The 18,948-nt window shown below is 44.8% G+C and overlaps 1 protein-coding gene across 1 annotated transcript; it reads left to right on the top strand.

Annotated features, from left to right (window-relative positions):
- The first annotated feature begins 6,180 nt into the window (after nt 1-6,180).
- On the top strand, nt 6,181-14,911 carry LOC144123329 (uncharacterized). Its single transcript, XM_077656178.1, has 5 exons — nt 6,181-6,338; nt 10,929-11,080; nt 13,736-13,803; nt 14,090-14,176; nt 14,616-14,911. Exons 1-5 carry the CDS (start codon nt 6,222-6,224, stop codon nt 14,738-14,740), a joined length of 549 nt encoding a protein of 182 aa, XP_077512304.1. The 5' UTR covers nt 6,181-6,221; the 3' UTR covers nt 14,741-14,911.
- The last annotated feature ends 4,037 nt before the right edge of the window (nt 14,912-18,948 follow it).

Below are 18,948 nucleotides of genomic sequence, written 5' to 3' on the forward strand. Positions count from 1 at the left end.
TGACAATACTAAGTTGTAAACCTTTTTTCGAAACAAGCGCAAGTCCTACTGACAGTGGGAACGAACGAGAAAAAAAAGGTTGCACTCGGCGGGAGGCGCAGGCTAATTATGAAGTAACAATTGATCTGTATTTGTTCGCACATTAATCACTTGGCGCTCCTGGTTATAGATATTTTTGTTCCTGCTTTTATTTCCCAAAACAAACAGTGGACGAATTGGAAGAGTAGCTGGCCTGCAGGTAACTGGAACCACTATAAAGGGCTAACGCTTGTCCCCTTTTCCAGTACACCTATGAATTTAGGCACACATGACTCAGTTTTCCGGCCGTCTGTTATTTGGTGAACAGAATCACAGAAATACTAGGGCATTTCGCTCTCGCTAACATCAACACATATATGGAACCGCCCTTTGTTATTTCTCTTATGTGCCCGTTTCCGGTGGGGTTCCGCAATCATCATCATCATCATCATCATCATCGTCATCAGCCTGACTGCACCCACTGCATGGCAAAGGCCTCTCCCATGTCACTCCAATTAATCCTGTCCTTTGCCAGCTGCCCCTACGCTATGCTTGCGAACTTCTTAATCTCATCCGCCCACCTAACCTTCTGCCGGCCCTTTTCCTGTGGTCAAAGTGTTGAATGACACACAATACAACTCTGGCTAACCTAGCGGAGAACACATACTGCGAAAAAACTGAGGGCTGATTGAAATCTAAGAAGTGCGGTAAACTCAGTTCATTTTGGCTACTGGAAAAGGTGGGAAACAATGTTGCGCGCCCGCCCCGCAGGAACTAATTGCTCGTTGACGCTTATTAGTTTTTGTACAAGCATAAAAGCAATGAAAACTTTGTGTGGAGCTCGAGCAAAACACGCTGCCTAGCTAAATGCTGCATCATTTGAAGAACCGAAAGGTCTGCATAGCTCAGAGCGGCCGCTAAAATTCGGAGCACACTTCGAGCTAAGGTCGGCCAGTTTTTGACCGATGCTTTTTTCCGCGTCTTGGGTGCATGCGGCGTGCATCTGCTTTATTGAAAGGTAGTCGCCTCAGTATAAATAAGTTACTAGTGGCACTCGTTCCATGTCCTTGATGATGATGGTGGATTTTTATGACGCAAGGGTGTCTGTGGCCAAAGAGCATCACGGTACAAGGTTTTTTTTCTGCCCAGGGTGGAGTCGAAGACCCAATTTCCCAAGCATTTAACCCTAAATAAGCCGACCAGCAGACCAGGGGAAAGCTTGCACCCATTGTATCACCGGTGGGTAGCCGGCGGCACTGAGGATCGAACCTCATGTTCCGTTTCCTTTTTCACCTTATCCTGTTTACGCGAACGTTACCAATTTCATAAATACGCCATTCTTCGTAAAACGTTTATATGTCGACGGAATATACAGGCATGACTTCAGCCCTGCATATTAAACCTCAATAGCGTGGCCTGCCAAACAAGTAAGTGCATCTTGTAGAACAAACAAGCAGTCCATAACAGTGCTATTTGCGAAATAATAAAAGTACGGCCAATCTCATAAACGGGAGCATGACTCTGACTTGCTTGGAAATATGTAAGACAATAACGGCCCGTGTACAGGTTGAATTCTTAACGAAACGGCAATGATTTCTTACTGTTTGCAGATCTGTTGCACTAATATCACTGTTGTAAACAAAATTTAGAGATAGGGCAACTGGGAGTAGCCCACGCGCACCATGAATTGAAGGGACGATGGTTTATTATAAGGATTGCAATTCTTACAAACGTTAACTTCATAGATTATGGATGGAATACCTGTTGTTCGAGGTCAACGTTCGCATCTTTATTGCTCACTGGCACCCGAGAAGAAGTACCAGAAGAAAATTGCGCCGTAGGTCACAGAGCGGACACAGAGAACCTAATAGATACAGCTAGAGCGACACACCGATTTCGACACATGACGGGACTATTCAGCCGGCGGCTTTGATTTTTGTGTGTGACAGAGAAAGTAACCTTTAATGAGAGGAAAGGTGGCGATGTCGGCCGGCGGTAAAATAACCACAGCTTGCTACTCCACGCGAGAGAAAGGAGAATGAAAAGAAAAGAAGAAGACTCGAGTGGACGGTGACGACGTCATTGCAAAATAATCTGCATGAGGTGATGCGGGCATTAGAAATGTCTACGTACACCCTGGCTGGCATTCATCTCACATATATTCGCCGCGTAGAACACATTCGGATGTATATTAGACGTGCTTCAGGGATGGGCCTCCATGCAAACGTACAACCTCGCTCACTGCCGTATAATCATGAATCTCTCTATGCGTGAGTGGGGTGATCCACGCATAGTCGCGCAGACGAGCTCTAACAGACGCACACACATGACGCAGGGCGGTCCACGCATAGTTTCGCAGGCGAGCTCTAACAGACGCACACACATGTGCTAACCCACACGCTTATCTACATGGGCGGTCCCCTGTGCATATCTTATATGTCATGAACAGCACGCACGATGTGTCACAGGCCGATGACGAGGGCTGCGTCACATAAAGCTGGAGAACGGCCTACTACGTCGCGCACCGGCCATCAGTGAGTTTCGACGGGGCATCCGAGAGAATTCCTCGGGTAAAGGACGAAAGCTCAATCTTCTCAGCGTAGCTTCTAGAGCTCTGCTCACATTAGTGTTTTGACGGAACTCGCAAAAAATGTGATAAATTGTTTCTGGAATGTTGCATTGCAAGCGATTCGGGCTAGCTTCAACTTTGATCTTGTGGAGCTTGAGTTTTGTGTACGCCGCGCCAAGCCGCGATTGATGGATGGTACACAGCTGCTTCGTGGCACATACATTTAAATGATAGTTGAAATCGTAAACCTTCCTGCATGGCAGCTTGCAGTGAATGGCAGAGAAATGCGGCAACAACACGTAGAATCAAGAGTGCTACATTGGCGAAAGCTCTATCAGCCTAAGCTAGCCTAGATTAAGTATCAGCACCTTTATTTCTCGGTAGGTCGCAATTGGTGAGTATCTGCTGAAGCCTTATTTTATGAACGCGTTGACGTCCTTCAGGTAGCAAGAGCCCGATTTCTATGACTAGCTGCTCGCATGTTCTTGGCTTCACCTATGTGCGTTCACTTCTGTTTTCTTTCTGGTCAATCAGAGGCTTTTTATCTCTATTTAGTGAATGCGCAGTTCCTGCATAAAGACTCCCTCTGGAACCGCAAAGCAGCCTTTTTTTCTGCGACGTGTAACACGCGCTGAGAAAGACCAAATAAAGACTTATGTTAAGCTGACAAGGCTAAAGGGAGATGCGGGGCTGAAGAATCAACTTCTGAGCTGCTACGCCAATTTTTATGAAATTTTAAAGGATGCTTTATCCTCACACCATTAGAACACATCCTAAATTGCAATCTTTATCTCGATCGGGAAGTGAGCCGTAGCCATCAGAATAAGCCACTGAGTGTGTCCGGTTAGATAAACTGGCACTTGAAACATACTTGCAAAGCTTGCAAAAATGCATGCCAGATGAGAAGAGATTGTTTATTACGAGCCCTTTTCCTCAATATCACACAAATTAAAAGCAACGTTGCTTTCATTGCTGTCCTCACTATTTTAAACGCATTTTTTTAAAACCGTAAAAGCCTTAGCATTTCACATGATAAATACATTATTTTATTCCGCACAAAATGCTGGTGCAGAAAGCCCCTTGAAAGCAATTTTCGGCTGGGCAGTATGAAAATAGTACTGCTCCTAAAGTAGAGTTTGGCTCAAAAATAAAATGGCGAGAAACAACTATCGCTCGCGTTTCTTCAATTACTTTGCATTTGACATCGCAGCCGGTAAATATTGGGCCGGGACGCAGGATACAGTTTTGCCGCATAAACAATGGGGTGCATTTACAGGCCCTTGTGCCATCAGCTTCAAATAAAGTGCGAAGAGGACAACTGCATCGCGAGCACAAAAGCCCAAAGATATTGCCGGCTGCAGAGGTGGTACAGGCGGCTTCGATTAAAGATTCAGGAGTGCGGTCTGGAAAGCATGATAAATGTACGTAAAATGCTGCATTATTTCCGTCATCCTCAATTAACTGCCGTGTTTCGTTGCTTGCAGTGTTTGCTTTTACATAAAGCTCAGAGCCATTCCATTATGCCCCAAAACTAGTGAATAATTTTCGCGATATCAGGTGTTAGAAATAGAACTGCTGTAATCCGCAGTGAAATATTAAACCTAAAACTTGACTCTGGCACTGCCTAATTTTCTGACTAATCCAGAACGAAAGTTTAACCCAAGGTCACCACCTAACTAAAAAAAAAAAAAACGAACGGCGCACGGTGGGGCCAGGCAGTTGTTGCCTATTCGTCAGGAAGGGGAATCAGGTGGTGTAAGTTCGCGGAGTCATTTCTACTACACTGGTTGCGTGGCGGGACGGCAGCAGGCGCAAAGTCACGGGTAATGCGTGCTCGTGGGATGAATTTGCACGTGCTTTTAGGCCGGACGGTTTTTATGTGTCTTGCTCCTAGAGAGCCTCCACTAGTTGCCTCAAGTAATTGAGGAGAATCGACTTTCTCGCAATGAAAAAAAACCTTGTTCGCCTTCCAAACGGGTAACTGCATCTCTCTAATTATTAAGCGCCGCCTATCTATAGTAGTTTACAGGTAACTAAAAGATTTTTTTCAGAATGTTTATTAATGAACGAATATCTCGCCTCTCCGACATATTTCACGATAGAATAGTGCTGCACGATGAACCAATTGCATTTTAACTGTAAAGCGCTCGCTTTTAATATTAATGGACGCTTTTTTCTTGGACCGGGAATAGTCGTGTTTCAATGAATAAAACGTGAGTTATTCGGCGCTGGTTAGTGTTTCCCGTTGCCGGAAATCATTCCGTGCTCTCGGTGACGATTTGAGTTCTTGTGCGAAAGCGACCTGGCTATTTAACTGCGCGGGGAGCGCTTGATTTGGCAGCTGAAACTTGGACAGGCGTAAATCCAAGCCACGCACAACGCTACATATCGGAAAGCCCGCACACTAAACCTGAAGGAAAGCAAAACAGGCGCCGCGTGGAAAAATACGAGTAGTCGTCCATAGAAGCTACAAGCGACAGTATGACATGGACCATTGAAGCATTCTGTGGGAATGTACATTTATGAATGTAAAACTGACAGGAAGAATGGCATAGAAGGAAAGACGACATGAACAATGAAGCTGTTGATACGGATGCAGCTGACACGGACGAATGAGAGAAATTGCAGACACGAGTTTATAAGAGCGAGTTGGCGGGATAGTTGGTTTTCTTGCCCCTGTGTGTCTTTCAATGTCTCGTTTTTTGCATCTCGTCCCTTACGATGTTCCCTCACCAAATGTTTATAGTAGAACTCACATGCTCAAAATCTACTCAATGCTTAATCTTTCTGGAAATGCAGCCTCACGGGAAAGTGGTAGTCGCGGCGCTAGCAGTATGAGCCCGCTTAAAACTGCTATCTTGTGTTTCACTTCTTAAAGTATGTCACAGCAGGCTTAGGTACACACGACCGCATATGCTTTTTATATAATTACCTGCTCGTGACCATTACTCGCTGGTCTGGTACCAGGTTCCTATTTATTTAAGGCTCGGTGGTTTTGGCGCTCGGCTGCTGATACCATGTGGCCGGCTCGGCCCACGCAGCGGCAGCTGTATATTGATGGACGCGGAATATAAAAACGCCCGTGTGCTGTGCGATGTGAGGGCTTATTATAGAACCCTACGTGTCTTAATTAACCCCATGATTCAACAGCTGTGCACATCCTAGTCCAGGTCGTTTCTGGGCGATAAACTTTAATTTGCAATTTAAAATTCAATTAACTGCCGTCAGACTCCGCCACGTGCTTAATAAATTCTCCATTGTGGTTTTTCATAAACACCTTTCTATTGGGTTATCTTGTACTGTCGGCTGACATACGCTCGGTAAAATGAGGCTGACGCAGCAAACTTTTGATAGCTCAGTGTAGAGGTATGAAAGTTTCATAATTGAAATGCGTTTCGCGGCGTGAGGCGAAAACAAGGACTATCATATTGAATAAGTGACAACCGACCATTAGACGACTTTTTTTTAAGTGACAGGAGACGCAGAAATAATGAGAAAACTTGTGACCAAACTAAACAGAATTTCAATTGTCACTTTGATATGACAATTGATTATGTCTCACGAAGTTAACTTTTACTATAAAATAGCCGAGAATGGGTTGTGCAGAACTGTGAGCTCCTCTGCGCTGTAAGCCATGCACTGGCCACTTCCGTTAGTATTGGTAAGCTTTTGTCTTCTAACATCGCTCCTCCCTCGTGCACGGGCAAGAGCGAAGCACCAGTTACAGCATAAGGAAGTGGACGCTTTCAAGGTAAGTACACCGCGGTTCAACATGTGAGACTGAACGCACTACCTGCGTAAACTACCCGTAATGGGTTAGAAAAGCAATAATTATATGCAAAGATTCATTTATAAAAAAGCTACGTAGTAGGCATGCACAAATGGTGGTAGCTGTTACCCTTGCATATTAAAGTTCATCTATAAACTAAATACCTGCCCTTTTACATGAAATCAAAATTGGTCTCGATGACAGAGCGGCGATGCATATAAGCTGAACTTCAGGGCGTATTGTGATCTTGCTAAACAACTGTGAAGACCAGTCATGATAGATTTGTCACGGTGCATTCACATCACAGAAACTTAAAGGAACAAGACACGCACGCACTGACATAACTGGATTTCGGGACTGCATTCAAACGAATCAGAAAAATTTTGGATTTCCGAAAACAATTTCGCTATTGTTGGGAGAAAGTAGAGTGGCGATGCTGGTGCCTTTCCTATCGTTGTAACCTTGTCTATGTCGCAGCTCAATGCTAGATAGAATAAGGAGGGGCACAGTGCCTGGTTTAGGCGTTCGGGATCTCCATAGCTTTTTAAGGTGTCGGATTTCCAGACCTGCCCCTAAAAACTGTTAGTGTTCCAAGGCCACGCGAACATATCACAGCGGCAAAATGTTGAGCAAACTAATATCTAACAAGAAGAAAGTGTTACTTCCCTTCCGTCTGCATCTCGTTCAGTCTTGTACACGTTACAGAAAGTAAATAATCGATTACAATCCCAATTACAATTACTCGATCTGAAACGTTACTGATCACAGTAGCCAATCACAGACACATAAAAATAACAAGAAAAATGTAATTGATTACTACTGCATGATTTTTCTTTCACCTTTTATTTCCATAACACAAATTTATTCTGACTACAATAAACTAATGTTGTTTACTTGATATATTGTTCCACGTTAACTTTCAAGAGGAGTTATTTTTTGAAGTTCTGGCTAACTGAACACTCGCTGAATATATGGGCTGGGGGGATGGTGGTGATGGTGCAACACGTTTATTAAAAGTCTTTATATTAGGCGTTATACATGTCCTGGCCAAAGTGACGATGGCGCGCTGCAGGTTTAGGTCCCGGGAGGTGAGCCAGATGGCACACGGTGGGGGCGGGGGGGGGGGGAGGATAGGCGGGGGACTGAAAGGCTGAGTGGCACGTGTAAGGCAGTGCTGAGCACTGAGGTGTGGAAGTCTATCGGTACAAATAAAGTTTGGCTGATGTACGAAGATGATTAAATTGTATTCGGATAAAAGTGTGAGTTTTACATATCGATAAGCCGACATAATGGCTAGCGCGCAAGGAAGACGCGCACAGAAGGAATCCAGACAGGACAAACGCTGGACTTGCAGCTGAATTATTCTTCGGAAAGGACGTATTTATACAATGATTTTATCTTCCATTCTCCTCTACTTGCGCCTCTGGTGCCACCTTTAGCTGCACTCGCGTCAAAGTGTGATAATAGAACACCTAAAAAAGTCATGTGTTACAAAAAGGCACGGGCGTTACTAAAACTGATGAGGCTGGTATGCAGAAGTGAAGAAATCATGAAAGATGTATATACGATCTAAACCCGAGGGAAAAATATAAGAGGTCGGCACAAAACGAAAACGCAACGGTGATGGTGAACGGAGCTTGTGAAAGGCAAGATAAAGGCTAAAACAGACCTGTGTATAGGCAGGCGAAGGTAAAACAGAGAATTCACATAAGATCACTAAAACAAAGAAACAATAAAATACAAAAAACCACCATAACCCGTGGAACGATAGGAGCGATTGTGAAAACAGCAAATGTGAAAAAGACATGCAAATATACGAGAGAACTACTGCCGCAAATACGCAGGTGCAGGCCGAAAGGCAGACGAGAATATCGCTCTTCAAGGCAGGGGCATTTAAACCCGCCAAGAAACCTAACGAAGGCTAAGTGGAACAAAAAAACCAAACACCAGCTGACCGGTTGGGAACAAAAGTAGCGGAAGTTCATAAGCTAGGGGGGCTGCGTACTGTTCTAGGAATTTTGTTTCTTTATTGGTGAGCGCGCCAGAGGGCCTGCTCACGCATTGCTTTCAAACCTGAAGGGCTTCTAGGATTTCCCTGCCCTCCCTTATTCTCATCTTCCCCATGGCAGCGGCTTCTTTCCATTTTGCAGTACAAGCTGGTTTGTGAGGGCATTTTTTTGCAAAGTTTGGCCAAGTGGTCATCTATCGCAACGACAGAAACCTTTAGCTGGTGCTCTTAGAGACTTTTATTTAGGCAACGGACTATTTTTCCTAGGTAGCGTTTGCCGCAGAGCAGGGGAATGTTGCACACAACGCCCTTCTGACATTTCGCGGGTTTTGTTCGGTACTTCTTGGTGCACGCATTATTCCTCTTGCTGTCGTTGACGGCTCTGCATAGCCTGCCCAACTTTGTCGGTGCTGTCAATACTAGCGAATCGCCGTTTTGTAGCGATAGCTACGTTACAGTAGCATTTCGAGCCTTCAGCGTGGCGGCGCCGTGGCGGTGGCTGCGCCACTACGCTGTCACGTGGTTGGTCACGTGGTGCGTAGCAGCTGCCGGTGGCGTGGCTGATCACGTGGTTTGTCACGTGGTTAGTCACGTGACTAGCCACGTGGTGCGGGGAAGCTGCTGCTGCCGGCGGCGCGGCGCGCCGTGGAAACCGAGCTGCCGCAGCTGTGCGCATGCGCCGTGTCAAGTAGGACAAAGATGAAGAAGGAACGCCCAGCAAAACGGAGCGGCGAAAGACTGACTTTGCAATTCAACTGAGCAAGTTCCACTCGGCCAGCTGTAGCTATCGCGCCCCTTCAGGTTTAACCAGAGCTTAACCACCGCCAATTTTTTCCCGCTATTTCTTTGAGGCGGTGAGACACGCCGTGTATGTACGGTACGGCCACTCTTCGGTTCTTTGGTATGCTTTTTTCAGTGTCCTTAGGGCAAGCCCCCTTATATACCTCTTGAACGAGGCCCTTTGCTACGGACGCTACGACTTCCATCAGATAGCCCGATTTTCTCAGCCGTGCCACCTGCTGAATGCCACCAAATTGAATACAACTACCAAGAGCCATGCAGTTCTACAGTGACAAACTAAACCATGCCGCTATAAACTTTTCACTGAACAAGCCCTCGGAAGTTGTAAAATCTTGGACACTAATCCACGTACCGCATGAATTGATCTCCGGAAAGAATTCGTTTGGATTGGTTTATATGGGCTTAACTTCCCAAAGTTACTCAGGTTATGAGAGCCCTAGTCAAGGGCTCCGGAAATTTCGACCACCTGGGGTTCTTTAACGTGCGCTGACATCGCGCAGCACACGGGCGCCTTAACGTTTTGCCTAAATCGAAATGCGACTGCCGCGGTTGGGATCTCCGGAAAGAATTGTATACAGATTACGGGACAAGTGCATACATGTACAGCCTTAAGGCTGCAATAACATCGGTGCGCCTCTATTACGTACTTACATGGCTTTCGACGTGTTTTATTATCCATTGATGTGGGCTTCTGGAGAAGCACCTGTGCTTTAACGAGGCAATCTCCTTTGTCGGCTCTTTTTCTTATTTTTTAGAGCGATAGCATTAAAAGCCTGACGAGAGAAAAAAACCCGACGGCGTCCGGAGATGTCCCGCATAAAATTTGATGATTGGTCGGCAGGGGGTGTAATGTCACGAGACCACCTTGCATGATAGGTGCTCTGTCACATGACTCGGTAGAGCACGGTGTCGGGCTCGGCGTGAGCTATCAGGGGTACTTGTTGGGTGCAGAAGTATCTAGACAACTCCGAGTATCAGCATTAAATGAAGCCAGAGTTAACGCTGCGTGTGTATGCTGCAGGGGAAGATCCCCATAGGCCGAGAGGGCGACTACGAGAGGGCGTGAGGGCCGCTTGTTTCGGTTGGATACATATACGTGTCAAATCGAGGTCTGCGGTTAACTACAATGAAAAACGTAACACATAGGGAGCGTAACTCCTGTGTATTCAGCCTTTCGTCCTTGATTAACTATTACTTCGCGAATACAGGAATCTTCGCCTATATAGCTCGATGTGTTAAAAATAACTAGTTTCTCCGAAAGGAACCTGCTCCCCCGCCATACTGCCAACCCCACCTTAAAATTTGGTTTCAACTGCAACACAAAACTCTTCTCTCCTGGAGTGCTGCGGTGGACTCCGGATCCTGGAGTCACGGTGAAGCTAAGGACTGTGCACGTGCCAAACATTGCAGACAATGCTTAGTTTCAGGAACACCGGTGAGCAAAATGCATACGCCTTTTCAGTGTGCAAAGTCTCTTGCCAAAACAAGGTATAAATAACAGAATACACATCTGTTAGCGCTTCTCTCTGCGCCGCATACGGGCTTAGGCTCAAGTACGCAAGCTAAGGTACATATCTAAAGCACTTGAGGGCCTAAAACGCCAGTAGATATATTGAGCCTTGGAGCTTTAAGATCTTCAGCATTCTTCTAATAAAAATTTGTGGTTAATGAGTGTGCGTTAGCAAAGAGACAGGAATTATCTCTGAGGACAAGCGTTTGCAAATCCTGCTCCAGAATGACTTTGACTCTTGGGATTTTTGCAGGTGTTCGAGGCATTTCCTGTCGGCATTGCCGTTTTCGACGAAGACTTAGACGGAGATTTGGATTGCCTAAGTTCCGTCCGGACAGATTTTGACAAGGAATCCCAAAAAGCGAGTTATACGTGGTTCCTTATGGGAAAGAATGGACATTCAAGGTGAAAGACAAATGACTGCAGCTAACTCAGCCGCTATATCAGCCGTAGAGCAGTGGTTTCATTTTGAAAACCACCTGGGCAAAATGTTTTGAGTTCATATTTTACGTATCATTATTTAAGCAAACCGGAGTTTTCTTATTCCTTCCGTCCCGGTGTACGGGCCTGACTCGATTAGGCAGAAAGTGGAGGCCATCCACTCTTTTGTCCGGTGGTCAACACTTAGTAAAAACGTGTACAGCATTGCAACAAAATGACTGCATTAAAATGATTGCAGGTAAAATTACAGTGCAAGAATTCCTCCTCCTTGCTAACCTTAAGTTAAAATATGTTCACTGAATATTCTTGTGAAGACGACTTAAGTGTGCTAATCATATGGCCTCTCGATGAATCAAGGGAGTCGTGAAAGGAAGCCTTTGAAGGCAGTCGTGTGTTACATTAGCAATGACTTGCTTCTTATCGACGTAGAATGAGGGCACACTCCAGGCAGGAAACGGAAGCATTGGTTAGGGGGCTGCTTGCATCAGTCAAGCCACAAAGCATGTACAAGAAGACTACAGTACGCCTAATTTCAGTAGAACTGGCACAAGACGCATACCTTTCGCCTGTTTATAATGATCCTTCCCTGATTCTTCAGTGAACGATCACGCAGATATGAGCGTAGCGAGTGCAGACCTCCTGCGCGTCATTGCTAAACTTCAGCATTCTTTCACGTCCTTCTCTGTGGCGACGAAGCTGTCAAGTGCTGATAGCAAAGAACCTTATATGTCCAACATATTGAGCGCAGGGGTTGTGAGGTTGGGACCCCGCATCTTGTCAACCAATTTTGCAATGAACACCAGCTCTTCCTTAGTGCTCGACTTCCCGGGTAGATATTTTAGAATGAATAGATCATTGAACCAACAGTAGTCCGACCAAGCACGTTAGTCACAGCACTGTTAGGCTACATCGCGTTTGCGCCATTGAAATCAGATCATCGTTACTGTCATGTTTATGGTTACATTTCAGTTCATTCGGAAGGCTCAAGAGAATTCACCTTATTGACAATGCGTACTCCAATTTTACCGCAGCCCACTGACACTATGCTGAATCCCTGTGGATCCACGTCCCTGTGGATCCAGAGACAAACCACGCTTCATACAGATGTGCATGCCATTTCGTATGAATAACTGTTTGTTTAGAGCCTTGTAATTGCGCACATCTGTTCTCGAAAGCGAAAGTCACAAACTTGGTCTTAACTGCTCCACTTCTCGCTGGAACCGTGCCGTACGAAAATAGATGAAGGTGGGAGCCAAAAAAGAAAGCCGTACAGTGTTGAGGGCCTTGAATATTTTTCCCCACCTTGGAATCATTAAAGTGCACCAGGTGGTGGAAATTATTACAGAGCCCTATATTACGGCCCCTCTTCCTCTTTTTTTGACACGTAAGGCATTTACTGAGACCTGAGTAAGACATGAGACTGTCACATTTTCCTTTGCTGAAAACAAATTTTTGTTATAAATCTTGAATTTTTTTTTGACGATATGAAATCATACGAGAAAATCGCTGTTATACAGATACAAATAATTTTTAAACGAGAATTGGCACTTGGTCAGGAAGGAAAGCTGTCAAAGTGTGTGTTTAGCAGTGCGTGAACCAATGGTCTTTGGGCAGTAGGCGATTTCGATATGCTCTGAGACATCGGGTTCTCTGCTTTGCACGTATGTTTCGTAGTCGCATGATCGTGAGCGGCGCATAGAAAGCAAACGTGAAAAGACCTCACTGACAAATTTGAATCGGTTGAAGGAAAGGCAGAGACATTTATATTTAATGAGTACAGGCCTGCTGAATCACTCACCCAACTCCTCCCTGAAGCCGACATTCTTACTCTGAATGAGCTAAACTTGCACTAATAAAGGTACCGTATCAAATGCTGCAAAAACTTAATCTTGATAATATCAACTTGGCCCATCATTCCTCCACAGACACTACCGACACCCTTAAACACTTAGAAACACTAAAAGACGATTCGTTATGAAATGTCTACTTGCAAAAAAACCTTTTTTTCTACTTGCAGTAAGATTACGAAAGTTACCTTGGTAATTTCATGACTAGGAGCGTTTCAATGCATATCTTCGCAATGCTAGAAGAGGACACCTCAGCCAATAATCACAGATTTCAAGCGTCAGCCTGTCTTACAGCTTCATGTTTACTGCTGTATTGTATCGCCATTAAGTTCCGTGTTTTTGGGATCCAAATCTAGTCGTGTCACTAATGTATCGAATGTGCCGGTGTTTTCAGATGAATGATGGTTTCTGTGAATTCGTTACAATAAAGCTTTTAGGTGTGGTACTTTTTTCGCCTTAAATTACCTTTACGTTCGTTCTTGGTGTACACGTCCTGTATCGGTTATTTTTGAACGCTGCAGGGCTTTTTATCTTGATATATTTTATGCTAAATGCCCTTCCTGTTACAACACTGAGGGAATTTATAATACGTGTACATTAATAAATTCACTTCGATTGCTGTTTATCTCACTGCTGGCAGTAAAACGTAGCTGCTAACGTACCTCTAGAAAAAATTTATTGATCAATTTTCAGTTTTTGGTTCTAGCCGTGTGCTCCCAAATCACGCTTTGCTAGCCACGCTGCGGCATTAATGTGTTCACTATATTTTCAGGAAAAACATGACTTTACATTTGAGGCCTGGAGCGACGCCCGACAAAGCTGTCTTCACAGTGGACGATTGTAAGCATTTATCTCGGTATTCTCATTCTGCAATAGAGTGCGTACTCGCTGATTAACCTTATTGGCTTTGGCTTCGAGACGATGGCGAAACCTTTGTGAAGATCAGCAAATATAACGCATTTTTACTTGTGTTGGCGCATAGCGGGATCATACATACGTCATATTTAATAAGAACGGTTTTTCAACACCGACGAAGTGAATTCCTGTGATATTCTGTTTGAAAGCGCTATCTTTTCAAGGGCTTCCTAAATAGTAAGTAACGCTTTCATTTGCGGACGCTTTGCAGCCGACGGGCCTTGGGAGACTGCTGAGTTCGTTTATTCGGACTACCAAGACTGCAACATTGTGGACCTTCCGTACGAAGGGACGGAACGTAAGTAAAAAAACTTCAATCGTGTTTCGCCCAGCTATGCCATCCTGCGATCACGTTTTTAGCTTTCATGTACATTGTCGCGCCCTTTGTTATGGAAAAAAATTCGATTATCAACCATTTACACTGGGCTACTAAGCAGGTTTCCTACGTCAGCGAACTAAGCTTGTTTTCCGGCATGTGCATGTTGTTTCTCGTTATGTTAATGTTCATACGAGTGCTAGGCGTCCTCATTCTTAAGTTAAACATAATAACGAGGAGCAGTTGAGGTGGGACTTTTATTGCTATATCCTCGCTATGAGAGAAAAAGAAGTCTTGATCGATGTTTACCGGAACAAAGTTCGGGTGTGCGCAATGAGTGTAAAACGGTGTTTAGTCTGTCTAAGTGTGTTCACTATTGTGTGCGAGTATGCTCCTAAAATAAGCATTTCTCGCTCTGCAGAGTGCATAATGTGGGTGTCGGACGAAGTCAAGGACGACGTGCCACAAGAATGCAAAGACCAGTTCGAGTACTTGTGCGAGATTGAAGTGATGGCGTACGACAAGGACAGCTGCAACGCAGTATAGAAAAACACTTTACTGCAGAAAGATGACTATGGCCAGCTGATAACGTTGCGCTCATTGTTAACTGCGTGATTTCTCCTCGAAGAGGAAAATAAAGTTTGTTGCTACGTGGTGCTGCTTCAAAGAAAAGGGCTTCTGTTCACTGAAAGACAATAAAGGTTGTAATCTTAGTTATTTCTTCTGTCTTATCTGAGATCGAAGACAATTTTGCGAACAGCATTGATGGAAACTCCGGGCATGTGGACAATTGACTATTTCTGGCTGAGCAGAGACAATAAGCTCTGCGTACTGCCTTAGAAGAAATTTTGACAGTGGTCCCATGGAATATATGTAGCGCAGGCCACACTTATTCAAATATTTCAGAAACGTGACGAAACATGTAAACTAGTATTAAACTTAAAACGATCCCCAGTGCCAATCTTAATGTTTAAGAGCGCAAGAGGGACTTTGCGAAGTTTAGCAAGTCATTTTAGAGGAGTTCCACTATCCTGGGATCGCAGGGTAACAAGGAACGTGTGCCGTAATTAAAGTTAACTTCTATCAAACTTGCATAATCTATCTTGCTTAATGTATGCCTAATGGACGCGAAAAGAACCGGAAAGATCAGTTTGCTGAATGGGTGGAAAATGTTGGCTAGCGCCCTCCCTTGTCAGGGCCTTATCGGTATTTGCATAATAATTGCCCTCGAGAGCCCACACGCAATGCACAAAGAAAGAACGAAGAACACGAGCTGCATGTACTAAACTGCAGCACGTGTAGGCCTAAGTGCAATGTGCTGCACTATAAGTATTTTTGTAGCATAAGCTACATTACGCTAGCATTTCGAGCCTTCAGCGTGGCACCCCTTGAGCTCCGTGGGGGTGCCGTGGCTGGTCACGTTGTTGGTCACGTGGTGCGGAGCAGCTGCCGGCGAAACCAAGTGGAGGGGGGGGGGAGAGACTGAATCCACGTCCTGGGACGAAGATGAAGAAGGAACGCCCAGCGAAACGGAGCGGCAAAAGACTGACTTTGCAATTCGACTGAGCGAGTTTCACTCGGCCAGCTATAGCTATCGCGTCACTCCAGGTTTAACCACAGCTAAACCACAGCCATTTTTTATATGTTAAGAAAATAGAAAACGGTTCACGTGAGATTAGAGAGGCTGAAAAACAAAGCAACTGGGTTAGGGAGCATATACTTGAACCCAAGATCTCTCTGACAGCGGACTTGCTTCTCACGGTCCCGATAAAATTGTCGTAGTCATTCGATGCTGTGGCAATTGCACGTTTTTCTAACCAAAATTTTGGTAGTTAGCGGTGTTTTTTTTTATACCGTCTTGTGTTCACATCAAATACGGCTTCGCGAAATGGAGCCAACAAGCCCAGGCTCTGACGTTTGCTTTTGCTCCGCTTTAAGAGGCCCAGGTTCATATTTTCGCTTATTCCTCGCTGGCACTCGTATTTCAGGCGACGTTTAGATAATTGTATTTTGAAAGGGTGACATAGTTTTTTGCTTCGGCAGAGAGCGAGACTGCTTTAGCACTGTGACAAGCCACGCGCCATGTGATGTGGAAATTAAAAAAACAGTATGATTTCGGACGTCGTGATAGTGCTGCACGTGCCGCAGCACCTAGGGCTCTGATTGGGTTCAAGTGTGTCAAAACGCCATGAGAGCGCAATGAATCGCCCTTTTCATTCGATCAAACTAATGTAGACTCAGTCGAGAGTTGCAACAGCAGGTCGCTTGGCAAATCAGAGGTATTTCGTGCACTGTCCATTCTTCGATGCGCGTGCAAGCACCAAAATAATTCGTGGCTCCGAACCCCTGATACAAAGCATTGTGCCGAGACTTGGCTATCTTAAACTGTCCACCCCGCCAGGTGGCAGGTAAAATAATGATTGCCGCGAGACATTGCTCGGTAAGAGCAACGTGCGTCTCACAAGCCCCACCGATGGCTGTGTTTGAAGGATCCACCTACCGGGGCAGTGGCGCAATGCGTAACCGCTAAGGTTAACCACTTAACGTAACGAGGTTAACCACTTTACCACGGTGTTAACACAGTGAACGAATTTTGACATTCAGGATAGTGCGAGAGGCAATGATGATACATTTGCGCAGTAAACAAGATCAGCAGATAAGGTATTCCACTGGAGAGCCGCTCTAGGAGAGAATAATTGTTAAAAACTATTGTTCTTGCAGGAATACTCTATAAGCTCTTGAGGGTGATAGGAATCTGTTGCACGTGGATTAGCGGTTTTAGTGTAACGCATTGTATCAAATCCTAGCAGGTCATTGTAAATCAAATCAATAGTTTGATCGCTCCTGTTGCTGTTAGGTGATATTTCTTTTTTTTTGGGACAGTGGCGTCAATTTGGATTACCAGTCATGTTTCTTCGTTATGTTTGTCCTGTTTTTTTTTTCTTTGAAATATGTTGTTGTGTTTTGCTATGTAGCTCACTGCTTGCTGGCGTAATGCTGGGTTGTCTTGCTGGGGATTTTTTACGATCGAGTGTATCAAATATTTTTGATCCTATGTATGCCTTATACGCCTACTCCTGCCTATACCCTGTCACTCAGGCGGGCAGTATTCTTCTAAATAAATGAAGAACAATGTCCCTGTATGTGAACTTTCACGCAAACAGATCCCCATGCCGCTTAAAAGGCTCATTAATGCTTTCGCGTCATATCCTAAACGAAGCCTAATTGTCCCCTCAGGTTTTTGCAGACACAACCTTTTTTTGAAATACATTTCGCGGCAGGAACTCGTTCTCACAATCCGGCGGGCAGGCTGCCACCTGTCACGGCGGGCAGATTGTGAGGGCGCCAAGAACACCTCTAGCACACCGCGGTTGTTTCCTATTATATTAAGTAGGAACAAGTAGGAAATAAGCACGGGGTCTCACTGGTTTTCTCGGCGCACTGCAAGCTGAGTCAGCTATGTGCACACGATGGAAGACATACTACCAAAAAGAAGGAACATGGCTGCGACGTGAAACACAAGAACCCCTATGTGGACTGCCAGTTCGGCGTAGTGCACCTGATCAATCTCACATGTGGCAAAATCTATATAGTGCAAACAGGCCGATGCATCAATGTTCGTGCTCATGAGCATGAAAGCTCAACTGAAAGACAGGTGCACCTTTATTTGTCGATGCATTGCTTAGCACATAAATGCAATCTGCTGCTCAAATAAGTAAACTTTCTGAGCAATTGCAATAATGAAAAAGGACAGGATCTTCTAGAAGCGTGTTTATTAAAAAGAAAGGAAGATAATGCATCAATGACAAGTCACTCACACTTTATAATAGGGAGGCATGCTGCCTCGAAAGTATGATGACGTAAACGCGATTTTTTTGTTTTCTTTTGTTTTTACTATACCTAAATGCTTTTGATATTCCTTCGTGCTTACGCTGGTAAGCATATGTATAAACCTTTGCTCCTCGAACAAACCCTACTTGATAGTTTACACCTGTCCCGTCTTCTTTCTTGTGAATGTCCCGTATGCGCAACCTATCTCTCTACTAACGCCATGAACCAACTTGGCCAACGACGCACCCTGCTGGAGAGGAACAAGCTAGCTAGGTGAAAAACCAGGCACGAGCATTTCTGGAGTTTGCCATACCATCACTGTCGCAGTGATCGGGAGTCTTTTTTCCAGAATATGAAATAAAAGGGCCACTTAACAGCCCAAGAATGCGGTTTTGTTAGTGTTGGTTCGCAGTGGAAAACTGAGCCTCTTAGAGAAGACAAGAAGCATATATTCGAGCGAGAGTTGGCACGAGAGACAGGAGAGACCTTTCGCTCGTCCAACCTTTTGGAGCTTAAAGTCACCGCCTGCTCTTAAACACAGAAATCACTTTAACTACAGGCGCATAAAAGAGAATTCGTGCTTCTCGTGTACAGTTGCCTCTGCTATTGGGTGTAGGCTAAAGATCTTAGCAAGGTGAGTTCGAAGGCGAATTAATGTGAAATGTGCTGCTGCGCATTAGTCTGGACTCGGAACCGTGCCACAGCTGACCAGTAATAGGAACTCATTTTTCTCTCTTCACACGTCCAGCCTCCTTTTTCTTCTTGCATTCAAATTAAACCGCATTTACGCCTTGCTATGCGTATGATCGAGTGATAACAAAGATACTTTTCCTGCCCTGTTTTCACTCGTCTTGATGCCCTGATTTTGAGAATGATCGTCGTTAGAGAGCAACTGCCTATTTCCCTGTCCCCTCGAAGAAATG

The sequence above is a fragment of the Amblyomma americanum genome, chromosome 3, assembly GCF_052857255.1.
Source record: "Amblyomma americanum isolate KBUSLIRL-KWMA chromosome 3, ASM5285725v1, whole genome shotgun sequence".
NCBI classification, from domain to species: domain Eukaryota; kingdom Metazoa; phylum Arthropoda; class Arachnida; order Ixodida; family Ixodidae; genus Amblyomma; species Amblyomma americanum.

Bases quoted from the DNA above. Each gene is read 5' to 3' on its own strand.
- LOC144123329 (XM_077656178.1), top strand. From the start codon at position 6,222: ATGCACTGGCCACTTCCGTTAGTATTGGTAAGCTTTTGTCTTCTAACA. The intron at 11,081-13,735 runs GTGAAAGACAAA...CTATATTTTCAG, and splicing joins GGAAAGAATGGACATTCAAG to GAAAAACATGACTTTACATT. The intron at 13,804-14,089 runs GTAAGCATTTAT...GACGCTTTGCAG, and splicing joins TGTCTTCACAGTGGACGATT to CCGACGGGCCTTGGGAGACT.